The sequence below is a fragment of the Zonotrichia albicollis genome, chromosome 3, assembly GCF_047830755.1.
Source record: "Zonotrichia albicollis isolate bZonAlb1 chromosome 3, bZonAlb1.hap1, whole genome shotgun sequence".
Lineage (NCBI taxonomy): Eukaryota > Metazoa > Chordata > Aves > Passeriformes > Passerellidae > Zonotrichia > Zonotrichia albicollis.
In genome coordinates, this window is record NC_133821.1 from 113,336,717 (window position 1) to 113,358,146 (window position 21,430).

Below are 21,430 nucleotides of genomic sequence, written 5' to 3' on the forward strand. Positions count from 1 at the left end.
CAACGTGAAATAATGCTGGCCTGCATGTGCAGACATTCTTAGATGAAAAAGGGAGGAGGAAACCAAATATAAATCTGAATTGCTTGACTAAACTCCTCCATTGTACTTGTATCTTCAAGTGTAGCACTTGAGGTCAAATAGAGATGAAGGGAACTGAAATGAAATATATGATGGTCCATTAAATACACTGCTTTAAAAATGTTTGTAAGTTGTTGCTCTAAGTAAGTGCTTGTTGCAAGTTACATTTCTGAAAATCCAGTCTGGTATCTCAGTGCAGAAGAATGTTGTCTACCTATTACAGAGAAAAAGGCCACCAAACTGGTGTGCAAAAGGCCACCAAACTGGTGTGCACAGCTCTGTGACCAAGCTGGTGACCACAGCACTGGGCTCCATCTCACTCTGTACATGGCTATCAAATGTACACCTACAATCAACAGATGAAGGAAAACTAGTTTGGCAAGAAGTGACTTCTATCTGGTGCCATGATTTAAGAAACACTATGTATGCTCAATAATCAGACTAATTTGCTAGATAACCAGATTTCTTGAAACCAAAAGGAGGAAAAGGAACACTTATAAAATTTCACCATTTCTGGATCAAATATCAATTATTAAGTAGCAGCTTTCAAATTAACTAATTTACACTTTTACTGAAATAAAAAAGAAAAAATGTTGCCAACAATAGAGATAAATTATTTAGTTAGTGTATCCCTTTTGTTAATAAACTGAAAAACAGGAATACGTAGCTGATCTTTTCCTTCAAGGACATAATGGGGATTTTAAAAGTAAAAGCAGTAGCTCTTCTGGAGATGTGAAAAGCTTATAATGCATTATGAGAGGCAAATTTCAAATCCATCACTCTCAGAAGAGCAGCATTTAAGTAAAATGAGATTTTTGACAAATTCTTTTAAATCAGCTGCACTGCAAAGTGCATGATACATAATTCTAATCTCATTAATATTTTCCACCTTTCTGGTGCAGTTTATGAATTGATTGACTAAAGCTGCAATGATGTCACTACTTAGACACTCACTGCATTTAAACAATTTAGAAAGCCACACACCCAAACTTAGGAACTGTGATCAATTTCCAGCTATTTTTTTCAGGGAAGAAAGGTAAAACAGAACCTTGATCTGATTTTGAGTGGAGCTTTGGCTAGAACTATTCATTTAAAGAGGAATGCATTGAGAAAATGCTTAGAATTTATGACTAGTGGCTACTTCATTTTCCATGTGACATTACTTTTAGATAATAGCTCATGATTTTAACACACTTAAAACAATCCCTATAGCTTTCATAAAAAAATAATAATCTGATGGATTTAAGGTACAACTGCAATTATTGGTAGACAACAAAGGCTAAATACAGCATAGCATGACTAAATAACATGTACTAATATGAGAGTGACCAGATATGGGAGAAGACTGGAAAGACTGGCATTGTTCTGCATCAGAACTTATGTTCAGTTTAATTCTGTGACTTTTTTCAATTATGGTTGCTCAAAATAATTTTGCAACTTAGTTTAACACGCTTCCTGAGTTAATGACTAATTCTAAAACAGATTAAAACATTCCTTTCCCCTTACATTTTCAATTGTCATGAATCCAAGAAGGATGTGTTTTACTGAGTTTTCCCAGGGTTCTAGTTTAAGTTGAAATGGTAGATGTGATTTTAACAAGAGAGGCTTTAGGTACTATTCTTAGCTAAGCAAGTGATTGTACATCACACAACAATAATGAAGTGGCTGACCTTTCTTTTCACATTAAATATTCTATTTTTAAGGATATCATGTTTTGTAAATATTGATGGTACTACTGTATTCGCAGTAGCAGCACACAGCTTTTGAGCAGAACAGCTTCATTTTAGGGGGATGCAGTGACTCACATTTTCTTCACCTGAAGTTTGCCTGAGGTAAAGATCAAAAAGTCACTTAGGCAAAGGTCTCTTGAATGCTGCACCTCAGAGGGATCATTAGGACAATGTGAAACATGTATTCAAAGCAACCAAAAGAAAACAAAATATGCAGAATGAAAACAACAGTATATCATAGATATATATAGAAATAAAACCATCTGTGTGAGCAATGTTGACTTTAATCTGCGTTTTTTGTAGCTCACATTTTTACAATGTTTAACTTCCCACCTGCTATTTACACAGCATTTTTGAATTTCCTATGGCATTATCTTTCATGGAGTCTTGGTTTAGTATTGTCTACACTATTGCAATTTGGAATTTTTGAAAGGCGGGAAAAAAAGCAAAACACTTACAATGAAAGTAAAGTTCTTCATCCCCTTCTTGATCCGCTTTGCTATAGCCACAATGCCTGAAAAGAAAAGAAAACACCAGTTTTACTAGTAAATAATGATTTACTTATCACATCTAAAGTCCTGACAAAATCAGTTCTGCAGGCTGGGATTTTCAGGCACTGAGCACCTAACTGCTGTAGGCCCTTTGAAACTTTCACCCATAATTCTATTGACAGCAGAGTTTTAAATAAATCATGAACAGTTGCAATCAAAAGGCTTTTGTATCAAATACCAGTCGGGACAGGTCTTGGAGAAAAAAATTCTAGTTCTGGTGAAAGGCTTCTACAGATAAAACAGAGGATTAAAGAACTTGAAAGTAGAACACTGTTTTACATGAGGTTATTCTTAAACTTACTGCTGTGTCTCTTTTTTTTTGAATGTAAAGTCATTTAAAGGCTGATCAGATAAAGTGTCAGACTTCTCCATGTGAGAAAACTGAACAGAAAGGGAGACTTTGAGGAGTAGAGGTAAAGAACCTGCTAGGGGTTCCTTTTACAGCACATTTACACAGGACAAAAAGAACATCTTGATACAAGTATCTTGCCAAAATAAGAGGACAAACCGTATAATTGATAACGGGATTTAAATGAAAACTGTCCTTACTAGAGAATTTTTCTGTTTCAGTTTTGCAAATTACTATCCCAGGTTCTATTTATGTCTCAAGAGTTCAAAAGAGTGGCGTCAGATGTGCTTACATCCATCAAAGATGCAATACCTTCGTCCGATGATGAATCCAAACACCATGAAGACCAGGATGATTGTTCCTGCCACAGCAACCACAGCTATGATAATAACAGGATTCTGTTCACTGGAAACTGCTGTGGCTGCAAACAGAGCACAGATTTGAGATTAGTTAAAAATTAATCCCTACTGAGGGACTTCAAAAATTTAAGTCAATCATCATGAATTGTAGACTGTCTACTGTTGTAGACTACCTTTGTCTGAAACATTTACATGGATGAAGTTAGTCTAAAGAAGGGCCTCTATTGGAAATTCAACTAAATGCTGTATGAGTTAACGATTGTCTATATTGAATAGAAAGAAGCCAAGCTTGAATTATCTTGGCCAAAGTGGTACAGCCATTACCTGACAGCCAGCAACACTACATCAGCCACTTCCACTCCCTACTACTGCTTTGCTGCATCTGTTTTGACTCCCTCCTAAAAGGGGAGTCCTGGATATCCCTGAAGGAGGGACAGTAGGAGAGTAATCCCTAACTCTAAAACTCATTGATATGACTTTGAGGGCTTACAAGGAAATAGTCTTTAAGAAAAATGTTTGTGCTGAAACACTATTAACACAGATTTCCTAGGTAGCATATTTCAATCTCTTACTGCTATTAATCATTGTAAATGGCTATTATTACTTACCATTTGTTTCTCTTAGCAACAAAAAGGTGCTTCCACATTAATACAAAATAGAATTCTCCATGCTTCAGAGAATTTACATGCTAAAATATCCCCACATTATTGCTCTTTTTATTCAGATATGCCAATTCTATTAATATATGTAAATGTATACATGTCACATTAATGTAAACTGAGGATGTAATACTTAGCCTGAGAAACCTTGAAGCTTGTTAAAAACATTGCTTGCCTGACATCTAATAAGGGTGGCCATGTACTCAGATACATTAAGTAAGCACAGCTCTCCTGAGCTCTGGATCTGAACCAGAAGATGAATAGAGGATGAGACATGAGGAACTGTGTAAGTGGGAGTCAGCTGGCATCACAGAATCATAGAATCACTTAGGTTGTAAAAGACCTCCAAGATCATCAAGTCCAACCTTTGACTGAATACCACCATCACATCAACTAATCCACAGCAGTAAATGCTGCTTACAGTGGCACTTGGAACACCTCCCTGAGTGGCCCATTCCAATGACTGAACATCTGTTTAGTGACAAAATTCTTCCTGATACTCCCTGGTGCATCCTGAGGCTCTGTCTTGTCCTTGAGAAGAGACCGACCCTCACCTTACAACAAGCTCCATTCAGGTACTTTTAGAGAGCGGCTTCTCCCTGAGCCTCCATTTCTCCAGGCTAAACAACCCCAACTCCTCAGTTTCTCCTCATCAGACTTGTGCTGTTGAAAATTCTGTTCCCTTCTCTGGACATGCTCCAGCAACAATGTCTTTTCCAAAGTGAGGGGCCCAAAAGGTATACAGGACTCATGGTGTGGCTTCACCTGTGCCAAATACAGAGTGATGATCACTATCCTAATCCTGCTGGTCACAGTATTCCTGAAACAAGCCAGGATGCCATTGGCTTTCTTTGCCGCCTGGGCACACACTGATTCATGTTCAGCCAGCTGTTGATCAGCATCTCCAGGTCCTTTTCATTGGGCCACTTTCCAGCTACTCTGGAAAGTGTTGCATGAGGTTGTTATGACACAAGTGCAGGACTCAACACTTTACCTTACAAACCTCACACAGTATTCTCTGGCCCATCCATTCAGACTGTCCAGATCCCTCTACAGAACTTTCCTATCCTCCAGCAGATCAACACTCTGGTGTGATTTAGTGTTGCCTGAGAGCTTACTGAGGAAGTCTAAATCATCAATTGTAATATTGAACAGGACTAGCCCCATTACTAAGCTTAGGGGAGCCCCACTAGTGACCACCCACCTGCTGGATGTAGCACCATTCACTACCATCCTCTGGGCCTGGCCACCCAGCCATGTTTTAACCAGCAAAGAGGGCACCTGTCTAAGCCATGGGCTGCCAGTCTCTCCAGAAGAATGCTGTGGGAGTCAGTATTGAAGGCTTTACTAAAGTCCAGGTGGACTACATCCCCTAAGTAGGTAACTTGGTAATAAAAGGAGATCAGATTCATCTAGCAAGACCTGCCTTTCTGAAGCCCAAGCTGGCTGTACCTGATCCATTTGCTGTCCTGTATGTGCCATTTGATCAGACTCAAAATTATTTGATCCATGACCTTCCCTGGCACCAAGGTCAGGCTGATCTTAGCCTGTAGCTCTCCAGACCCTCCTTCCAGCCCTTCTCGTAGATGGATGTCACATTGGCCAATCTGCAGTACTCTGTGACCTCAGCCTTTTCCTCATCCTTGGCTACACTCCTCCACATCAAGAAAAGGATGGATATTTTCCTTGACCCTTTTTGTGGTTAGTTTATTTAAAAAAAACACTTATTCTATTTCACAACAGTGGCCAGATTGAGTTCCAGCTGAACTCTCACCTGCACAGTTTTCTCTCTACATGACCTAATAACACCCTTATATGCTTCCTCAGTTGCCTGCCCCTTTTCTTCCAAAGATCATAAACTTTTTTTCCCTGAGTTGCAGTGAAAGCTCCCTATTCAGCCATTCCAGTTTTCTTCCCCACTGGCTCATCTTTCAGCACACAGGGGCAGGCTGTTTCTGTGCCTATAATATTTCCTTCCACCCCTTCACAGTTTGTTTCCCATACACTGTGTGTAAATGTACTTTGTACATACATTGGTGTAAATGTACTTCAGTTGGGTTGATTTCACCCCCAACACTGGCATGCCACCCCTAGACTCACCTCTAGCAAGCCTGGTCTTACCCCCCTCCCCTTTCAAACCTAGTTTCAAGTCCTGTCAATCAGCCCTGCAAACTCATGAGTTAGAATCCTTTTCCCCTTTTAAGATAGGTGAACCCCATCTGTCTCCAGCAGGCCTGGGGCCGTGTAAACTGTCCCATGACTGAAATGCAGCCAACAGATGAAAGAGAAGGAAAAAAGGAAACCAAATTGATATCTGATTAACTAAATTAACAGTATGCTAAAATGGTGTAGTGCTGATAGTGTAACTGAACTGGAATGCCTATACCAGGTTTTATGAACTCCACAGAACTGGGCTCCTGTTACAGACTTCAGAGGTTCCCATAGAAACAAATAACCCAGAATTTTCTTGGGAGAAGTAAGCCAATCAACATGATTTATTTTTTCACTGACACTGACCTGTACCAACTGTTTCCCCCAAAATAAAAAACCCCTTGTTGCACTACACAGATTTAGAATACTCTGCACTGGAGGGAGATTATACACACATCATACACATACCTCTCTAATTTTATTTCCTGAAGAAACTTGTAATTTTTCTATATTCACTCTAATGCACATGAGGAAAATGACACTATTCCTATAACTCTTGAACTAAAAAAGAATGCTTATCTTTAAGTAACTATAACTTTCTGAGATACACAGGTCAGAAGGATGCTACTGTAGACTTGCCTATATTCCACTCATGCCGCTTTTAAGAAATTAGTGGTGACTGTCTTGTGCAAGAGCATAGGGGCATAAGTCATACAACACAGTTCTGCAACTTATCTAGGTCATCAAAACAGACAATCCCAAGGAAGGTTAAATTTCTGTAAAACACAGTGTTTCCATAAACTATTTCCATCTCTCTTTGAACTTCACTGCAAACCTCACTTGGAAGTGAAGAAGAGGCAGCATCCTGGCCAGGGTGTGAAGCTTCATCCATCCAAAAAAGTTTGGAAAAATCCCCAGTCCTGCCTGTCACCTAGTCCAGTAGCCAAGAGAAGTGCATAGCGGCTGACATATGTGAGTGGGTTGCTCTATGTAAGCGCCTCACAGATTTTGGGTACTGGCACATTCTGGAAGCAAGTAGACAATGTTTTTTGGGCTCTGGAAAATGTTGGAGATATGGTACACTGGCCAACTGGTAAGACAGGTGGGATGCAATGTATGATTTATTTTTATATCTTTAAAAAAAAAAGAGGGGAGGGGGCTGATTGTGGGCATGGTCTGGTATAAATTCAGTGACAGCAGTGTAAGACATCTGCCTTGTTCAGGTACTCTGCTGCTTCTCCTGTGTGATGAACTCAGTCTGCTGGTGTAAGGGTGAATCAGAGCACAGCTTCTGGAATGATCCCTGTGGCTTGGCAGAAACAAAGATGCTAGAGTGTTCTTAGAGGAATGATTTTGGGATGCAGAAGGTCTTTTCAGAGGGTGCATGCATGGCTACCTGTCACAGGTGATGCCACAACAGCAATGACAGGGAATCAGCACCAGGACAGGGAAGTTCTTACCTCTGCTTAAGCAGTGCTCAGGCTCAGGGGGCAATGCAGGGAGCTGGTACTTGGGCACTCAGCTGCAGCTGACACCTGATCTGAGCTATCCAATGCACAATGCTTAATTTAAAGGAGTTAAATTTAAACCAACTTTTAAATACATGGTTGTAGGGATGGGAATGCATATCTAAACACCCTGGAGGATTTAAAAAACGCTATCAGCTGAAATGCTGTGCTGATGCTCCAACAACCTTTTCTCATGCAAGCAACTTCAAATGCACAATTTCTGGAAAAGAATTCTTGACCAAGTTTACCATGAAAACTTCAATGATAACCGGATCCATGCATGCCAAATACTACTTTCTTAAGTATTTCTTAAGTATGAGCTTTATGCCTTCTACAAAAATTTGCAGAATTTGTAGTATTGGTATCTCAGACTTTGGAGATCAATTTTACGTATGCACAATGCTTCAATCTTGTTCGATTTACTCTGATTCATGGAAAAAGGAAAAAGCCAAGTCTTCATGCCAGGTTTTGTCAAGCGCTTCTACTTTAACAGTAAGAGCCGTAAAGAAGCCAAAGATTGGACTCGATGACCTCAGAGGTCTTTTCCAACCCAATTGATTCTGTGATTCTGTAAGTGGAAAGATCAGCTTCCATCACAAAAAGCAGAGGATTGCCTTTAGGTCCACTGGCTACAAACCACTTAACTTGACTTCTAAATGTGCCAGTGAACCAGGAGATAGAATTGGCACTTCAGTGATATTTTATACATTTGTGTGTTTTTCCAGAGGGACTTCTGTTTCTAATAACCAGACAACAAAAAAATACAACTAGAAGCCATTGATTGAACACAGTGTAGAACAGAAATGGTTTGCCTTTATAAAGCATATTTACGTCATAATTTTGAAATTTTTCCATAAATATCTATGCAATACCCAACATGTATGATATGATCCAATACAGGTATAATATATGTTTATTTCACATATCAGATAGTATTAATATAATGGATATAATAGTTCCTCAAATATTGAAAAAGTGGCTATACAGTTTCTATCACGATTCAGAAAACAGCAGACTGTTCAAAAATCTACTTAATTAACAACACCAACCAAACAGTGCCAACCAGAGGAAGTGCCAGGACAAATCCATGTAGGCAACATGACTGAATGTGGTTGTTATTACATATATTCTTACACAAATGTATACATGTGTGCATTTTTTCTTAAAATACTTTGACATTTTTAAAAGTTGAATTCAGAAATCCATGTAATAATGAGAAGAAGCCAAAGCCTCTAAACTGTAACATAAGACAGTTTAGTGTTCACTTGCATGGTATGTCCCTTGAGGTATATTTCCCAAAAACAATCCAATAAAGGTCTTCCTTTCGAATGCTAACAATAGACAAATTTGATGAATATGTAAGTTCTGATAAAATTATAAATAAAATACAAGAAACTAATACTTTAATGTAAAACAATTTCAGAAGAGCTTAATGGAATTTGCTATATTTTACCAACATTTTAATTATTTCTGAAAACCCTATATGGGAAATCTTGGATGCTTTTCCTTGCTGGGAATTATATTTCATAATGTTATGTCAAGATAATGGAAAATATGCTACTTTTAGAATCTTCTTTAATGAAAACACAGGACATTTTTCACGGCATCTCAAAGCATATAGCTGGCCTGTGACAAAAGAAACCTGGTGTGCATCCTGGCCAAGAATCCCTGTGGTTTATATGCATTTTTTCATCATCTGAATCAGAAAAGGAGTACAGGAGAGTGGTCAGTGATGCATTTATTATAGGATTTTCTAATCTCCCATATGTTGACCAAACTCCAGTCAAAACTGTTTATCTTTGAAATCATCTTTGCTAATATTAGCAGCTACCAGTCTGCTTACATTCAGTATGTAAAAAAAATACTCAGATAATTAAAGAAATGTTGGGGAAATATTTTGATGCAATAATTTTAAACCACTATGGACAATAAATTATCTAATTAGCAGAAACTTATTATGACAGACTTCTAATTTGTTTTCCAGAAAACTATTCAAAATAAGAAATTATTTCTGGCTGTACCTCAGGTTCCCTTTCTGCAAAATGGGGATTCTGTTACTGACTTTTCTACAGATGGGAAGTATGCTATTAGACACAGAGCTAATAATATTAGTAATAACAGCTTACTGCTGCTATTATGATAATTATTGTTTCAATTATGTCTATTAGATATGTGGTATTATTCATTATTTATAGTTTTTATATTCTGTGTGGAACTAAGGTGGAATCACTGTATATTAACCACTGTATATTAAGAATAACCACAAGTTGTTCAGGCAACACCTGGATGCAATTAACAGGATACAATAATGTTTGTCTGCACACAGTCTTAGAGAGACTGCTGCATGGAGTGCAAAGAGTGTATGGCATCCATACCCTTAAATTCACTGTCTGCACACACTCTTAGATAGACCACTGCCCAGGGTCCAAAGAGTGCATGGCATCCGTACCCTTTGAATTCACAGCCTAGGTATCCCTGTATTTCCAGCTCCCAATGTGGCTGACCCGATGTCAAGGTCAACGTGAAGCAAATGCTCTAAACAAGGGTAACCAAATTTGGGTCTGTAACAGGGGGCTGGCGCTGCCAGGGACACAGCTCCTGTGAAGTGGCTCAGGGCTACCAGGTCTCACTGACGGAAGAATATTTTTGGTTACACAGCTGACAACTTTTTATATGAGCCTGAAAATAACTTAGTATCTTTGAGATTCCCATTTCTTTACTAAATTGCCAATGAATTCAAAATACACTAAAGATGGAATTACAGCTGAAGACACACACATAAACTAAACTAACAAGTTGTTGGGGTTTTTTTTCAGAAAATCAAATGGAAAAAAATAGCCTGGAGAAGTCCTTGGGGCTTGAAATCTCCTTCCTTCTCTCCCCAGTTACAGAAGATTCTAGTTGAGTTATTCAGCTGACCACTACTCACTTCTTTTGTGGGAAAAAATAAGAGTGTATTTGAATTAAAAAAAAAAAGAAAAATCTTTGTGTATTAGAAGGAGAGCAAAGGAGAAGAATCTAACATGTAACAAATCTCCTCCAGCCAATTATTAAGCTAGTTTTGACTTCTATGGTAAAATAAACTATGGAAGCTCATCCTTCGAAAGACAATGACAAAAATTCACCTTCATGTAGAACCAAACTCTTTCTAATTGTAATTATATTGCTTATGACACTTTCCTTTCTTGCTGTACTTACTACCTCTACAGAAAGTGTTATTTTCCTTTAAGCCTAATGTCTTACCTGTGGCTTCTTCCAATGTGGCAACATCCAGTCTGGGGCTGTAATTTCCATAACCAGCAGCAGTAAAAGCACGGATCTGGAAAACGTACACTGTTCCTGGCTTCAGGTTATTAATAGAAGCTGAAGTGGACTTGGTTTTCACTGTTGAATAGGTCCTCTCCCTTTGATCCTGGAAACAATAATACAAAAGATTAAATGACATTTACAGATCAGATTTTATCATGATTGCACAACAGCAACTGACAGCCAGCCTGAGTAGTTTATTTCAACTGCTGAATGGTCTCTTCCCCCAATGACAAAAATAAAGCATACTCTGTGGAGTATTACAAAACATTGTCAATGCAATGATGAGCTCTAAGTGTAACATAAAATTCAAATGGGATGCTCATGTTGTTACTGAGAAAACAGAAAACATCCAAAAAAAAAAAAGATTGCTTTTTTGGCTCTGATTAAATTTTGTGAAATTTTGATGAGGAAAAATTCAACCACAGCTTTCCAGGGGAACCTGTGAGGTCTAAACAGTTCAAGGACAGGGAAATTTTTCTTTCATTGTCAGAACATGACAAACATAGGGCTGCCTTCACAGCACAACCTGCCTTCATTCTGCATTAATTCAGTTTACAGCTGTCAGAATTTTTTTATTTCTAGAGTACTTTAAAGTTATAATGAATGAAGTCATAGACATTGTGAAATGAATGGAAAAACTCTGACATCATTACTTTGACATCGTACCCTTCTATCACCTCTAAAAAATGCAATATTGCCAACATATAATTGGCTGGATTTTGCATAATTTCTGAGGTCCTTAACTCAGTTTTCATTCGGATTTTTATCTCTGGTTTTTAGTCTTTTCTCAGTTTTAGGCTCTAAGGCATAAAGAGGAACCCAGGGAAAGAAGCTCAGTATGAGTCTCCACAAATTTGAAGCTGTAAGATTACAAACCCTATGAGTAATAACTCACTTTCAAATAGTACAAAAGCTGTATCACAGATCATTAGAGTATTCAAAAAGCTATACTTATTCATCACATTTACTGACACAGATTATGTTTCAGCATAGATATGTGAAGCCCTGTTGATTTTTGGTGGCAGATGCAACCCTGATTTGAAGGGCAGAAGAGATGAATTAACCAACCATCTGAATGCACCACATGACCAGAGAAGCATGAGCTGAACACAGCACTGCTAATGAGACGGATACAGAGGGAAGGAATAAATCTGTAACTCATTTCAATAATATTTCACCAGCTAAAAGTGATGGAGAGCCTTCCCTGTCACAGTCAGTAAAGCAACAATGGCTTTTGCTGAAATACAGGGTTATACAGAACATACATGATTTCTTTTTTCAGATTCGGTAAGGGCTTCTCCTGGTTCTTGCCCAGTCTGTTACTTGAGCAAGCCCACAGTTTTGGCCAGCCACAATTTTCCCTATCTTCTCCTAGAGAGTTTAAATAATCTGTAAGTGAGGACTGTGGCAGAATGTGTGTTGGTATGTGAGAAAGAACAGAAATGCTTTAGAGATGACACACAAGAGTAAGGAAACCATAAACAGTCAGGTTCAGGACTGTAAACCACAGTGGAATTCCAGCTTGGGTTTTGATGCATAAATGAGGCTTATTTGAATTGCCAACAGTCCTTGTATTCAAAAATAAATAAATACAAAAAAAAAAAAAAATAACCTGCACTAGAAATCTCACAGGACAGGCTTACTTTGGAGATTTCAGGCCATTTCCATTCCAGCCCTAGCCAGATTGAGCGGTGAAAAAAACACTTATCAGAGTATTTCAGAATGACAAAAAATGTTTGATTTAATTTGGCTCTAAAAGGAGCTGAAAGTTCAAATCCTTTTATTTTTCTTCTCTTCTAAACTGGTGGAACAAAACTTAAACGACCTCTCTCATTCTGAGCAAGAAGACTGTGAATTAATTTTAAAGCTGAAATGCATTTATTTGGAAGGAAAACAACCATTTCAGTATTTGTGCAAAAATTGATTCAGTTAAAGTTATATAGTCCAGTTTATCTGTGACTGCTAGAATGAGCTTTTTATTCTCTTTTATTAATTTCACTGTACTAAGTATAATACTGGAAGAGGTCCTTCCACTAAAAAAAAACAAAAAAAACTTTAACATCAATTTTTCTTTTTGCAAACACAGAGAAAACTGGCAATGAAATTCTGCTGGTTATTAAAATCAGTATATAGGGAAAATAATAAAAGCCAGATTCTAAAAGCTATCATTATATAAAAAGCTGAGTATCTTGGTAATTTTTCTGTCATTTTACATTACCCATTTAAATTATTTATTTTACTTGAACAGATTAGAAACAGCTCTGCACCTTAAAGAAATGCAAGGTTTTTGGTTCTCAAATGATTTTTTTTTTTTTTTTTTGTTCAGAGGACAGTTTTGCCCTTGTTAAATATGTAACATTTTTAAAATACTTGGACTTTATTTGCATTTGTAAATACACACACATGCTCGAGGGACAAAAATCATCTGCTAAAATTAGTAGAATTTCTTCCAAAGAATTATTTAGCTATCTGTACCCACCTGTTAGATTTTATTATAAGAATCATTAGAGTGAACAACTTAAACTGGAAGTTAGCCTCAACAAATAAAAAATTTATTCCTTTCCCAAATCATATAAAGATCTTTTGATAAGTATATTTGTGTAATTCAGCACTGAAAATGAAATATGACACTTGATATTACATTCAATCTGGGCTGAATTTACCTGACTCTGTGACCTAGCAAGCTGACATGCTCTTTTTGATAAAGGGGTACTATTACCTTGCCTGCAGAAATGTCTTCATGAGTGACCACAAAAGGAGTCTCTTTATTAATTTTTTTTCATCGTAATTAAATGCAATTAAATTTCTTTTTTTTTTTTTCCCCAGAATGTTTTATAAAAATTAGGAGCATGATACGTTATACAGACAATTTCCCAGGGAATCTGGAGGAGCCAAACTTAGTCTGGGTCCCATGACAAACACAGAGCTGCACAACCTGCCTTCACTCTGCTTTCATCCAGTTTACGGTTGTCAGAATTTTTTTATTCTGCAGTACTTCAAAGTTATCATGAATGAAGCCCTAGACATGCTGAAATGAATGGCAAAACTCCGACTGACATCAGTAAGATTGCAATTTCACTCTACCAGAAACAGAGATCACTTCATCTACTACTGAAAAGCAGCCTTCCATTCATTGTTGTGTTGACAGAACAAGTGAAAGATATATTTCACAGTCCTGGTCCCTTTTAAAAGGACAAATAAGGAATATTTATTTCCTAAAAGTCTAGGAAGTGTTTTGAAAATTTTCAGACGTCAAGTAGAAGATGCCCAGCTCATAAGGAAGTACAAAATGTAGTCAGGAGTTTTATTTGATACATCATTTCAGGACTAGAATTACATTGGTACAGAAGGAAATGAAACAAGCTTCAAACACAATGCAGAATAGATGTAAAACCAGGAATTTAATGGTAAAAAAAAAATCAAGTACAACTTAACATTTAAAAAAAAAAAAAAGGAAAGAAAGGCAATTTCAAGTGTATATTTCATTTTTAGTATGCCACAATATAATATTTGAGACATATGACAGCAATAATAATGGCAGGATTTAGCTGGTTATTAAAAACAAGCAAAATCACTGACTTTGGAGAGACGAGGCAGTTGATAGCTGATGATTTTAACACTGTTCCACAATGCAGCAAGCCAGCATAAAGCAAACACCACATTGTTGCACATTACAGATAATCTTAGCACTTACTTTCTCATAATACTTGATTTCATATTCAGTAATGACTCCATTGGGATGTTCTGGTTCCTGCCAGGAAAGCTCCACGCTCCTCTGCAGCACTCTTTCTTTCATTACGCCACTAACTTGCGAGGGAGCTGTTTGGACAAGATGCGTCAATAAATAAAAAGCAAATTCGCTGGATGGCTAAAATCAAATGTCATTACTGATCCACCCCACGCTGAGCAACTTTCATTAAGGTAAAAGAAAGCACCTTTTCATAGCTCACAATTCAAAGCTAATGAATATTCTAGCAGATGCCTATTACTGTTCATAAACTTAGAACAGAAATCGAACTAAAGTGCGAACAGCAAAAGGTGTCATTGTTTGAGTTAGTACAAAACTGAGATTGATGGGATAGGAAAAACAATTAAGCAAATTAATTCTGATGATGAGAGCAAATCAAATTTTTAGACTGATGTGTAGCAAATTAAGAGTCTAAATATTTATTGCATATGTTTCTGAAATGCACATAAAAAGAGAAATAATATTTTAGAAACAAAATCACATTTTAGGCTGATTTGATATGACTAATTCCAGTTCTGCTTAGAAATAATCTCTCACATTATCTGATTACGACATGATGGTGATGAAAATGATTTTGTTAAGAGAGTAAGCCTACTCTTTTTCATTAGTTCCAACCTTTCCAGGACATTTTCTCTTTAGAGCTGAGTTTCCATATTTGGTCTTAGCATTTCTGAAAGTGCAAACAATTTAAGGAGTAGATCTTATGGAACAAAGGCGACTCTGTCTTCCTCCGCCTCACTCTACAGAGATATAAATAAATGCACACTTTGTGCACACACATGTACACACACTGAGTTTCCTAATAAATATCGCCCACAAACAAGGACCTTTTGAAATTAAAGAACTCCAAACCCAATATAAGAGCATTATAGAGACATTGACTCTCACATAAAAATGTTTAAGACAATGTAATAAACTGTGAGAGACTGAAAAAATAACTTGCTTTCTCAACTTATTTTTAATAAGAAAGACAGCAGATATTTTTCTGATGTGCAGCATCAAAGGAGACCAAACATCACAGTCTTCCTCAAACATGCACACTGAATTTAGAACAGAAGTCTTGTAAAACTATAGCACTTCGAAAAACAACTACAGTATTGGAACCATGCAGAACTTGATCTTGTTCTCATTCAGTTTAATGGAAATCAATTTTGCTCATGCAAAAGATAAAGAACAGGAGGACCTGACTCTCAGCCCCCTACAGTTAAAAGCTAAATCCCATTTACATGGGTAAGGACTTGGTCTTGGGGCAGACTCAGACACAGGAAAGGTGCCTGAGATGAATTTATTAGAAATACCATACTAGAGACAATACTAAAGATATTAGAGATAAAATTATATATTTTTCTAACACAGAATCTAATACTGATTTTTTATTAAAATTCTTCTTAAAAAACTGATAATTTTAAATATTTTAGGTAAAAAACTGCCACCTTATTTCAAAACTGTGTATAAAGCTTTCATTATGTATAATTATGTAGTCTTCAGATAAAATTCAATTCTTATCCCATGCAACAAGATGATCTTCGCTTTCTCTAGTTTTTTAAAATAACATAAAACATCTAGAATGCACACTCCTGTATCATTAAGTATAAGAACATAATGATCAAATTAAAATACCTGCAGCACAATCAAGAAAATAATCCTCTGAAAAATTACATTAGATTGTTAACTTCTTACTGCAATTTTGAAGTTTCTAAGAATTTATTTAAAATTACAACATTCATGTTCATGTTGGCTAAATTTTACTGGAGGCTCCAAGAATATATGAAAATTAGGTTTTGAAACTACGCATGATAATCTTCATTATGAACTATTATGTTGTATATAATCAATATAATCAAAGTTGAAGATCTCTTACTCTAGCCTGCCTAAATGATAAAATCATAAAATTGTTTCAGACCAACAACTTGGGCTGTTGCACAAAGCCAGGATCAGTCTCACTCTCCTCGCATTCTCTTTCTAAAAGCTGAGAGTATTTTCACTCTTTAATTAGTGAAATATATTCTTTTTTCATAGCTAGGACTCCAGAATGCAGGAAACTAATTCACTGTCTAGTTTTCTTTTACATGATTAACTAGTTGTCTTCTTTGCATAAATAAGTACCTCTGCATACTGAATGAATTTCAGAGAGGTCATTATGTTTCATGTATAACTTTCTATCTCATCCAGATAAATGTTTCTCAAATTGCTAATCTTACACTTTTAGATGTCTGAAATTGTTAATGTTGGTACTTATCACTGAACAATTTTATATTACCTAGGTCACTGGAATTTGTTTTCCATGTTTCCTGCCTTTTTTTTGCTTATCAAATTTTTTCATTCTGTTGGCCACAGCATTCATTTTTCTTAAAGCAGGGAAGTAAAATAAACTTGATATTAGTTAACTCTGTGTATGTGGGAAAGGAACAGGAATGTGAAGGAGGAGGAACCGAGAGAGGGGAAAGATTTTAATTGAGGAAATGAAATACACTGTGCGACATTCCTGCTTAACACCTGTACATAAAAACCAGGTATATTCCATTCTTTAAGAATTTCCATTCAAACTAAAATCCCAGAGATTTATCAACATTGAAAGACGGCATTCAAATTGGTTTGGTTTGATTTGGGGTTTGTGTGTAGAGTTCTTGGTAATTTTTTTTTGGGGGGGGGTTTTTGCACCCAAAACTAAGAAAGCTGTGCTACCTTTCATTGCTAGAAGAATCACATGAGGAAAAAGAGAAAGTCCAAACCTACAGTCCAACCTTGCATATGCTGGCAGCTCTGAAGACAATTATGTTGCATATACTTCCCAGACCACATGAGATTCCTAAAATGCAGCATGCTATTTAACCTTATTTGAGTCCCCATGTTTTTCAGGGGAAGAAGGGAATCATCAAATTGGCTGAAGCCAGAGTATCCTCCTCTGGCAATGAGCACCAGTTTGTTGTCACTGATTTCACAGAAATCCTTCAAACTAGAGCAGCCACATAAGCCAATCCATTGAGAGGGTAGGCTAACTTTATCCTGCCTTTTGGGCTGCATTTCTTGATCTCTGCTTAATGAGAGTATACAGGTCAGAAGTATTTTGTTCTTTATTCTACTATAATAACTTCCTCTGGCTTCGCTCTGTGGCTTTCTTACAGATGGTTTTACATTCATGTTTTATTTGTTATGGCTTCCTGACACCACCTTTTAAACCTTTAGCCAACTTCTCATTGCCTATCTATGCTAATTAATTAACAACTTTTTATGGTTTTGCAACAACTGTTTTGAGCAAGCTTGAAAATGAGTTAAAGAATACAATTCATCCTTAAATACAAGATAAATTAGGGAATCAAATTGCAAAAAAAAAAAAAAAGATAACTCCATAACAACAGGACCAAAAAGAACATATTTGTTCCCATTTCTAGCTGACCCAATAATGATAATAACAATAATAATAAACTACTTCTTGTTTTTCTTCTAGTAATCTACTTCTTGCCACTGCATCTCTAACAAAGTCTCTCATGGCAAAGACACTTCTTACAGCATTTCTAGACAACTATCTACCCAGTCCTGAATGGCTTGAGCATGCATAATCCCTACTGTATCACTCCAGGTTACAAAGAAGCATCACTTGACAGAATCATTATTTCCATAATATATTACACAGGGGGGATACACACTGTCCAAAACACCATTTGCTATCAACTTTCTTTCTGATAGACCTCATCTTTTCTTTTTCTCCTTCCTGCTGACACAACATCCAATGCATCAAACACACACAGCCTCTCAGGGCTAGCAGGCAGATGTACCTACACACACAGCATAAGAAAGTACTTTGAGAATGACAGGCCCTCAGCACACTCATTCACCTTTTTTAAATGCTTCAAATATACCATTCAGCAAAAGAAAAAATTGATTTTCCCCAGGTTTCAACATCACAGCCACTGAGAAATATAACTGTGCTGGGTTTTACTGATAAAGCCTTCAAGTTATAGAGATTTCAAGCTGGTCATCATTTTCAGATCAAGTTACAGAAAAAGTTAAAACTGAGGTGACAAAAAGAGCAGGATATTCCAAGGATATATTCTCTTCCAGAGAGAATATTGCACCTGGAAGACTGATGTGTTCCATCCATGCTGCTAAGCCAATCATATGGTACATTATCAATATGTGCAAATATTAAGGTATAGAAAACTGTAGCAATTGTTTTGGAAATCATTACATTTAGTCCAGAGTCATTTGAAAATTTTAAATTATAACACTGCTCATGCCTTTAATCCCTATCTTAGCTATTCTCCAGTTCTCATTTTCCTTGATCCATAATGTCCTTTCCAGAAGGCAAAGACAGGTGTATCCAAACACATCACCACCAAAAAAACAAAGCAAAGCAATAAACTCCCAAACAAAAAACCCAAAACCAACCAAGCAAAATTGTCAAGCAAATAACAATAACAGCAAAAAACCCCCAATAGAAACTGAAAAATTAAAATACATGAAGCTGGACTTTAACATATAAGAGGAATTAGGCATAATGTACCAATTGCTAGCACAGAAACTGCTGTGAACATCTTTTTTACTGAAGAAAGATAAGTCAGCAAAAGGAACATACCAGTCAATTTCTCAGAGATTTCCTAAAGTCCTGACTATTGAATGTGTCTCAATTCCATCAACATGGAGACTTTTAATTTGATACTTTTTAAATAGTGTCTCTAGAATCAGCTTCTTGTGTAACAAAATAATGAAAATTCTCAGAAATAAGGGTTTACAATCCTGCAGTCACAGTTCACACAGAAAATTTCAGAAATGAACAGGAGTACATGCTCGAGGACTAAACCCTGTATTAATTCTACCAAATCTATGCTTGCAACTCCAGTTTCATGACTTGTCATACAAATTCTAAAGAATGAATGGGCTATCAGACTTCCTTTTTTTATTATTATTACTATTATTTCCTATCTTACAACGGCAATAACGTGCTGAAGTCAATCTGAGCTTCCTCTTGCACTTGCTGAAGTCAAACAGTAACACTGGCAGTTCGATAGCACCCTTACTGCACTTCCTAAAGGACAACTTGGATTTTGGCATCTTTTATTTTCATACCATGAAGGTATGCAACAATCATTCAAAACCACCAGCTTTTCCTACAGCAGCAATGAGATCAATTTTACATCCCTGTAAACTATATCTTAGGGCCCAATATAAGTTTTACATGACATAAACCATTTTTCTGCAACAGTGTTCTACAGCAGTGGAAGGGTGTTTTGAGTATTGAGCCTGAAGGGGACATTGCTAACAGATGCAAAACATAGAAAAACAGGGATATTGACATCCCAATGGTTATAACCTACTCTGTTATTTCTTTTTAACATGTCTTTGCTGTGTCCTTTTTCAGCAGAAATCTTTGGATAACAGAGTTGTTTTTCCTCTACATCTATTTTAAGTGAGACTGTAATCTGGCTTTTTATCAATAACAAATGTAAAATGAACATGTGTATATATATATATATATATATATATATATATATATATATATATATATGCTGATCGCTGATATATATGCTCTCTCTCTCTCTATATATATATACACATATATATGCATATGAAAATAGTAGCAGAAAATTATACTGTTGTTAGCTCTTAAATGGTTGTTCAGGAAGAGAATACAAAAATCCCCATGCTCCATTATATTCCTGCACCCAGATTACCCAAAGGGCACCTTTCTGCACTGATTCGCTCCCGGGAGAAAGACTGAAAGTGAAGTCATAACCTGGCCTCCAACCATGCTCTGGTTTGCTCTCAAGGGAAACAGGTGTCAGAATTGCCAAAATTACTAAATAAGAGAGGAAGGCAAACAGATTATACACCTTGAAGAATTGCAACTGCTGCTGTCAGGGATCTGGGGGTCAGCATGTGGCACCACACTGGTTTTTGTGCTGGTCTGAAACAGGATACCTCAGGATACATGCCCTCCCTTGCTTCAGGACACATGCCTTTGCTTACTTCTATGGAACTGATGCAAAAAGAGCCTTGACCAGATTTCTGGTACTGGACAAATTTTAACACTTTACTGTGTAGCTATTTCCCTTACTTCCATATTCTGTTTCTTAGAAAGATACAAAAGCTCTTTTATAATAAGTTTAAAAAATTATATTAATTATTAAACTATTAAAAATTTCAAAACACTGTAGTATAGCACTCACTTGAGTGCTACTAAAGCCATGACAAAAAACTGCCACAGCTTGTCCTTGAAATGCTTTGAAAAAGAATGCTTACATTTCACTTCATGTTTACACTAATATGCACAATAATTTTCATGTTATTCTATATCATAATTCATGCAAAAATATAAAAGATCATGATAGCTCTTATACTGAGAATTATTAGATATATTGATAGACATTCACAAGATTTTCTGCTTTGTTATGGTATATTTCTCTCCCCTCAGTTAAGCCTCCACATGACAAAGCAACCCATGATAAAAGGTTATTGAGTACCACTGTATTATGCCATTAGTACCCATTGCTTTGGATCAATGGCAGAGAAATTCCCCACTGTGTTTACAAGCCGCAGCATTCAAAAAAAGACCCAAATAAATCAGATATTTTACACTAACAATATCCTACAGAGAAACCATTTTAACTTCCTTGCTGACACACTTTAGTTTCCAGCTCATAAATATAACACAGTGTGCTTACAGTGCTGGGTAAACCATCAGCAGAGGCACACACAGTTGCTCTGAGCCACCTGGGGATGTCATGAGTGCATGGGAACAGGCAAGGTAGTCAAGTAATACTTGACTGCATTACTACACCATATGTTTTGCCATTACTTTTATGGCTGACAAACTCTCAAAATACTTGCTGATTTACAGATATGAACAGAAGCAGTAGTTGCCTAAACTGTCAAATATCAATTAAAAAATAGAATGATAAAATATGCTGAGTGGGAAGGGACCCATGAGGAAAAAAACAATAAATACATTCTGATCTCCCCTAATACCACTAGCAAATTTCTAAGAATG

At 36.6% G+C, this 21,430-nt stretch overlaps 1 protein-coding gene across 5 annotated transcripts in view; it reads right to left on the reverse strand.

Annotated features, from left to right (window-relative positions):
- EPHA7 (EPH receptor A7) overlaps positions 1–21,430 on the reverse strand; it is a 165,571-nt gene that overhangs the window by 32,172 nt on the left and 111,969 nt on the right. For all 5 annotated transcript variants that reach the window (XM_005483969.4, XM_005483973.4, XM_014264923.3 and 2 more), the window contains exons 6-9: positions 14,389–14,513; positions 10,629–10,797; positions 3,021–3,129; positions 2,267–2,322 (exon numbers count right to left, since the gene is read on the reverse strand). In XM_005483969.4, the coding sequence (XP_005484026.1) occupies positions 2,267–2,322; positions 3,021–3,129; positions 10,629–10,797; positions 14,389–14,513 (459 nt within the window). The remainder of the gene's footprint in view (positions 1–2,266; positions 2,323–3,020; positions 3,130–10,628; positions 10,798–14,388; positions 14,514–21,430) is intronic.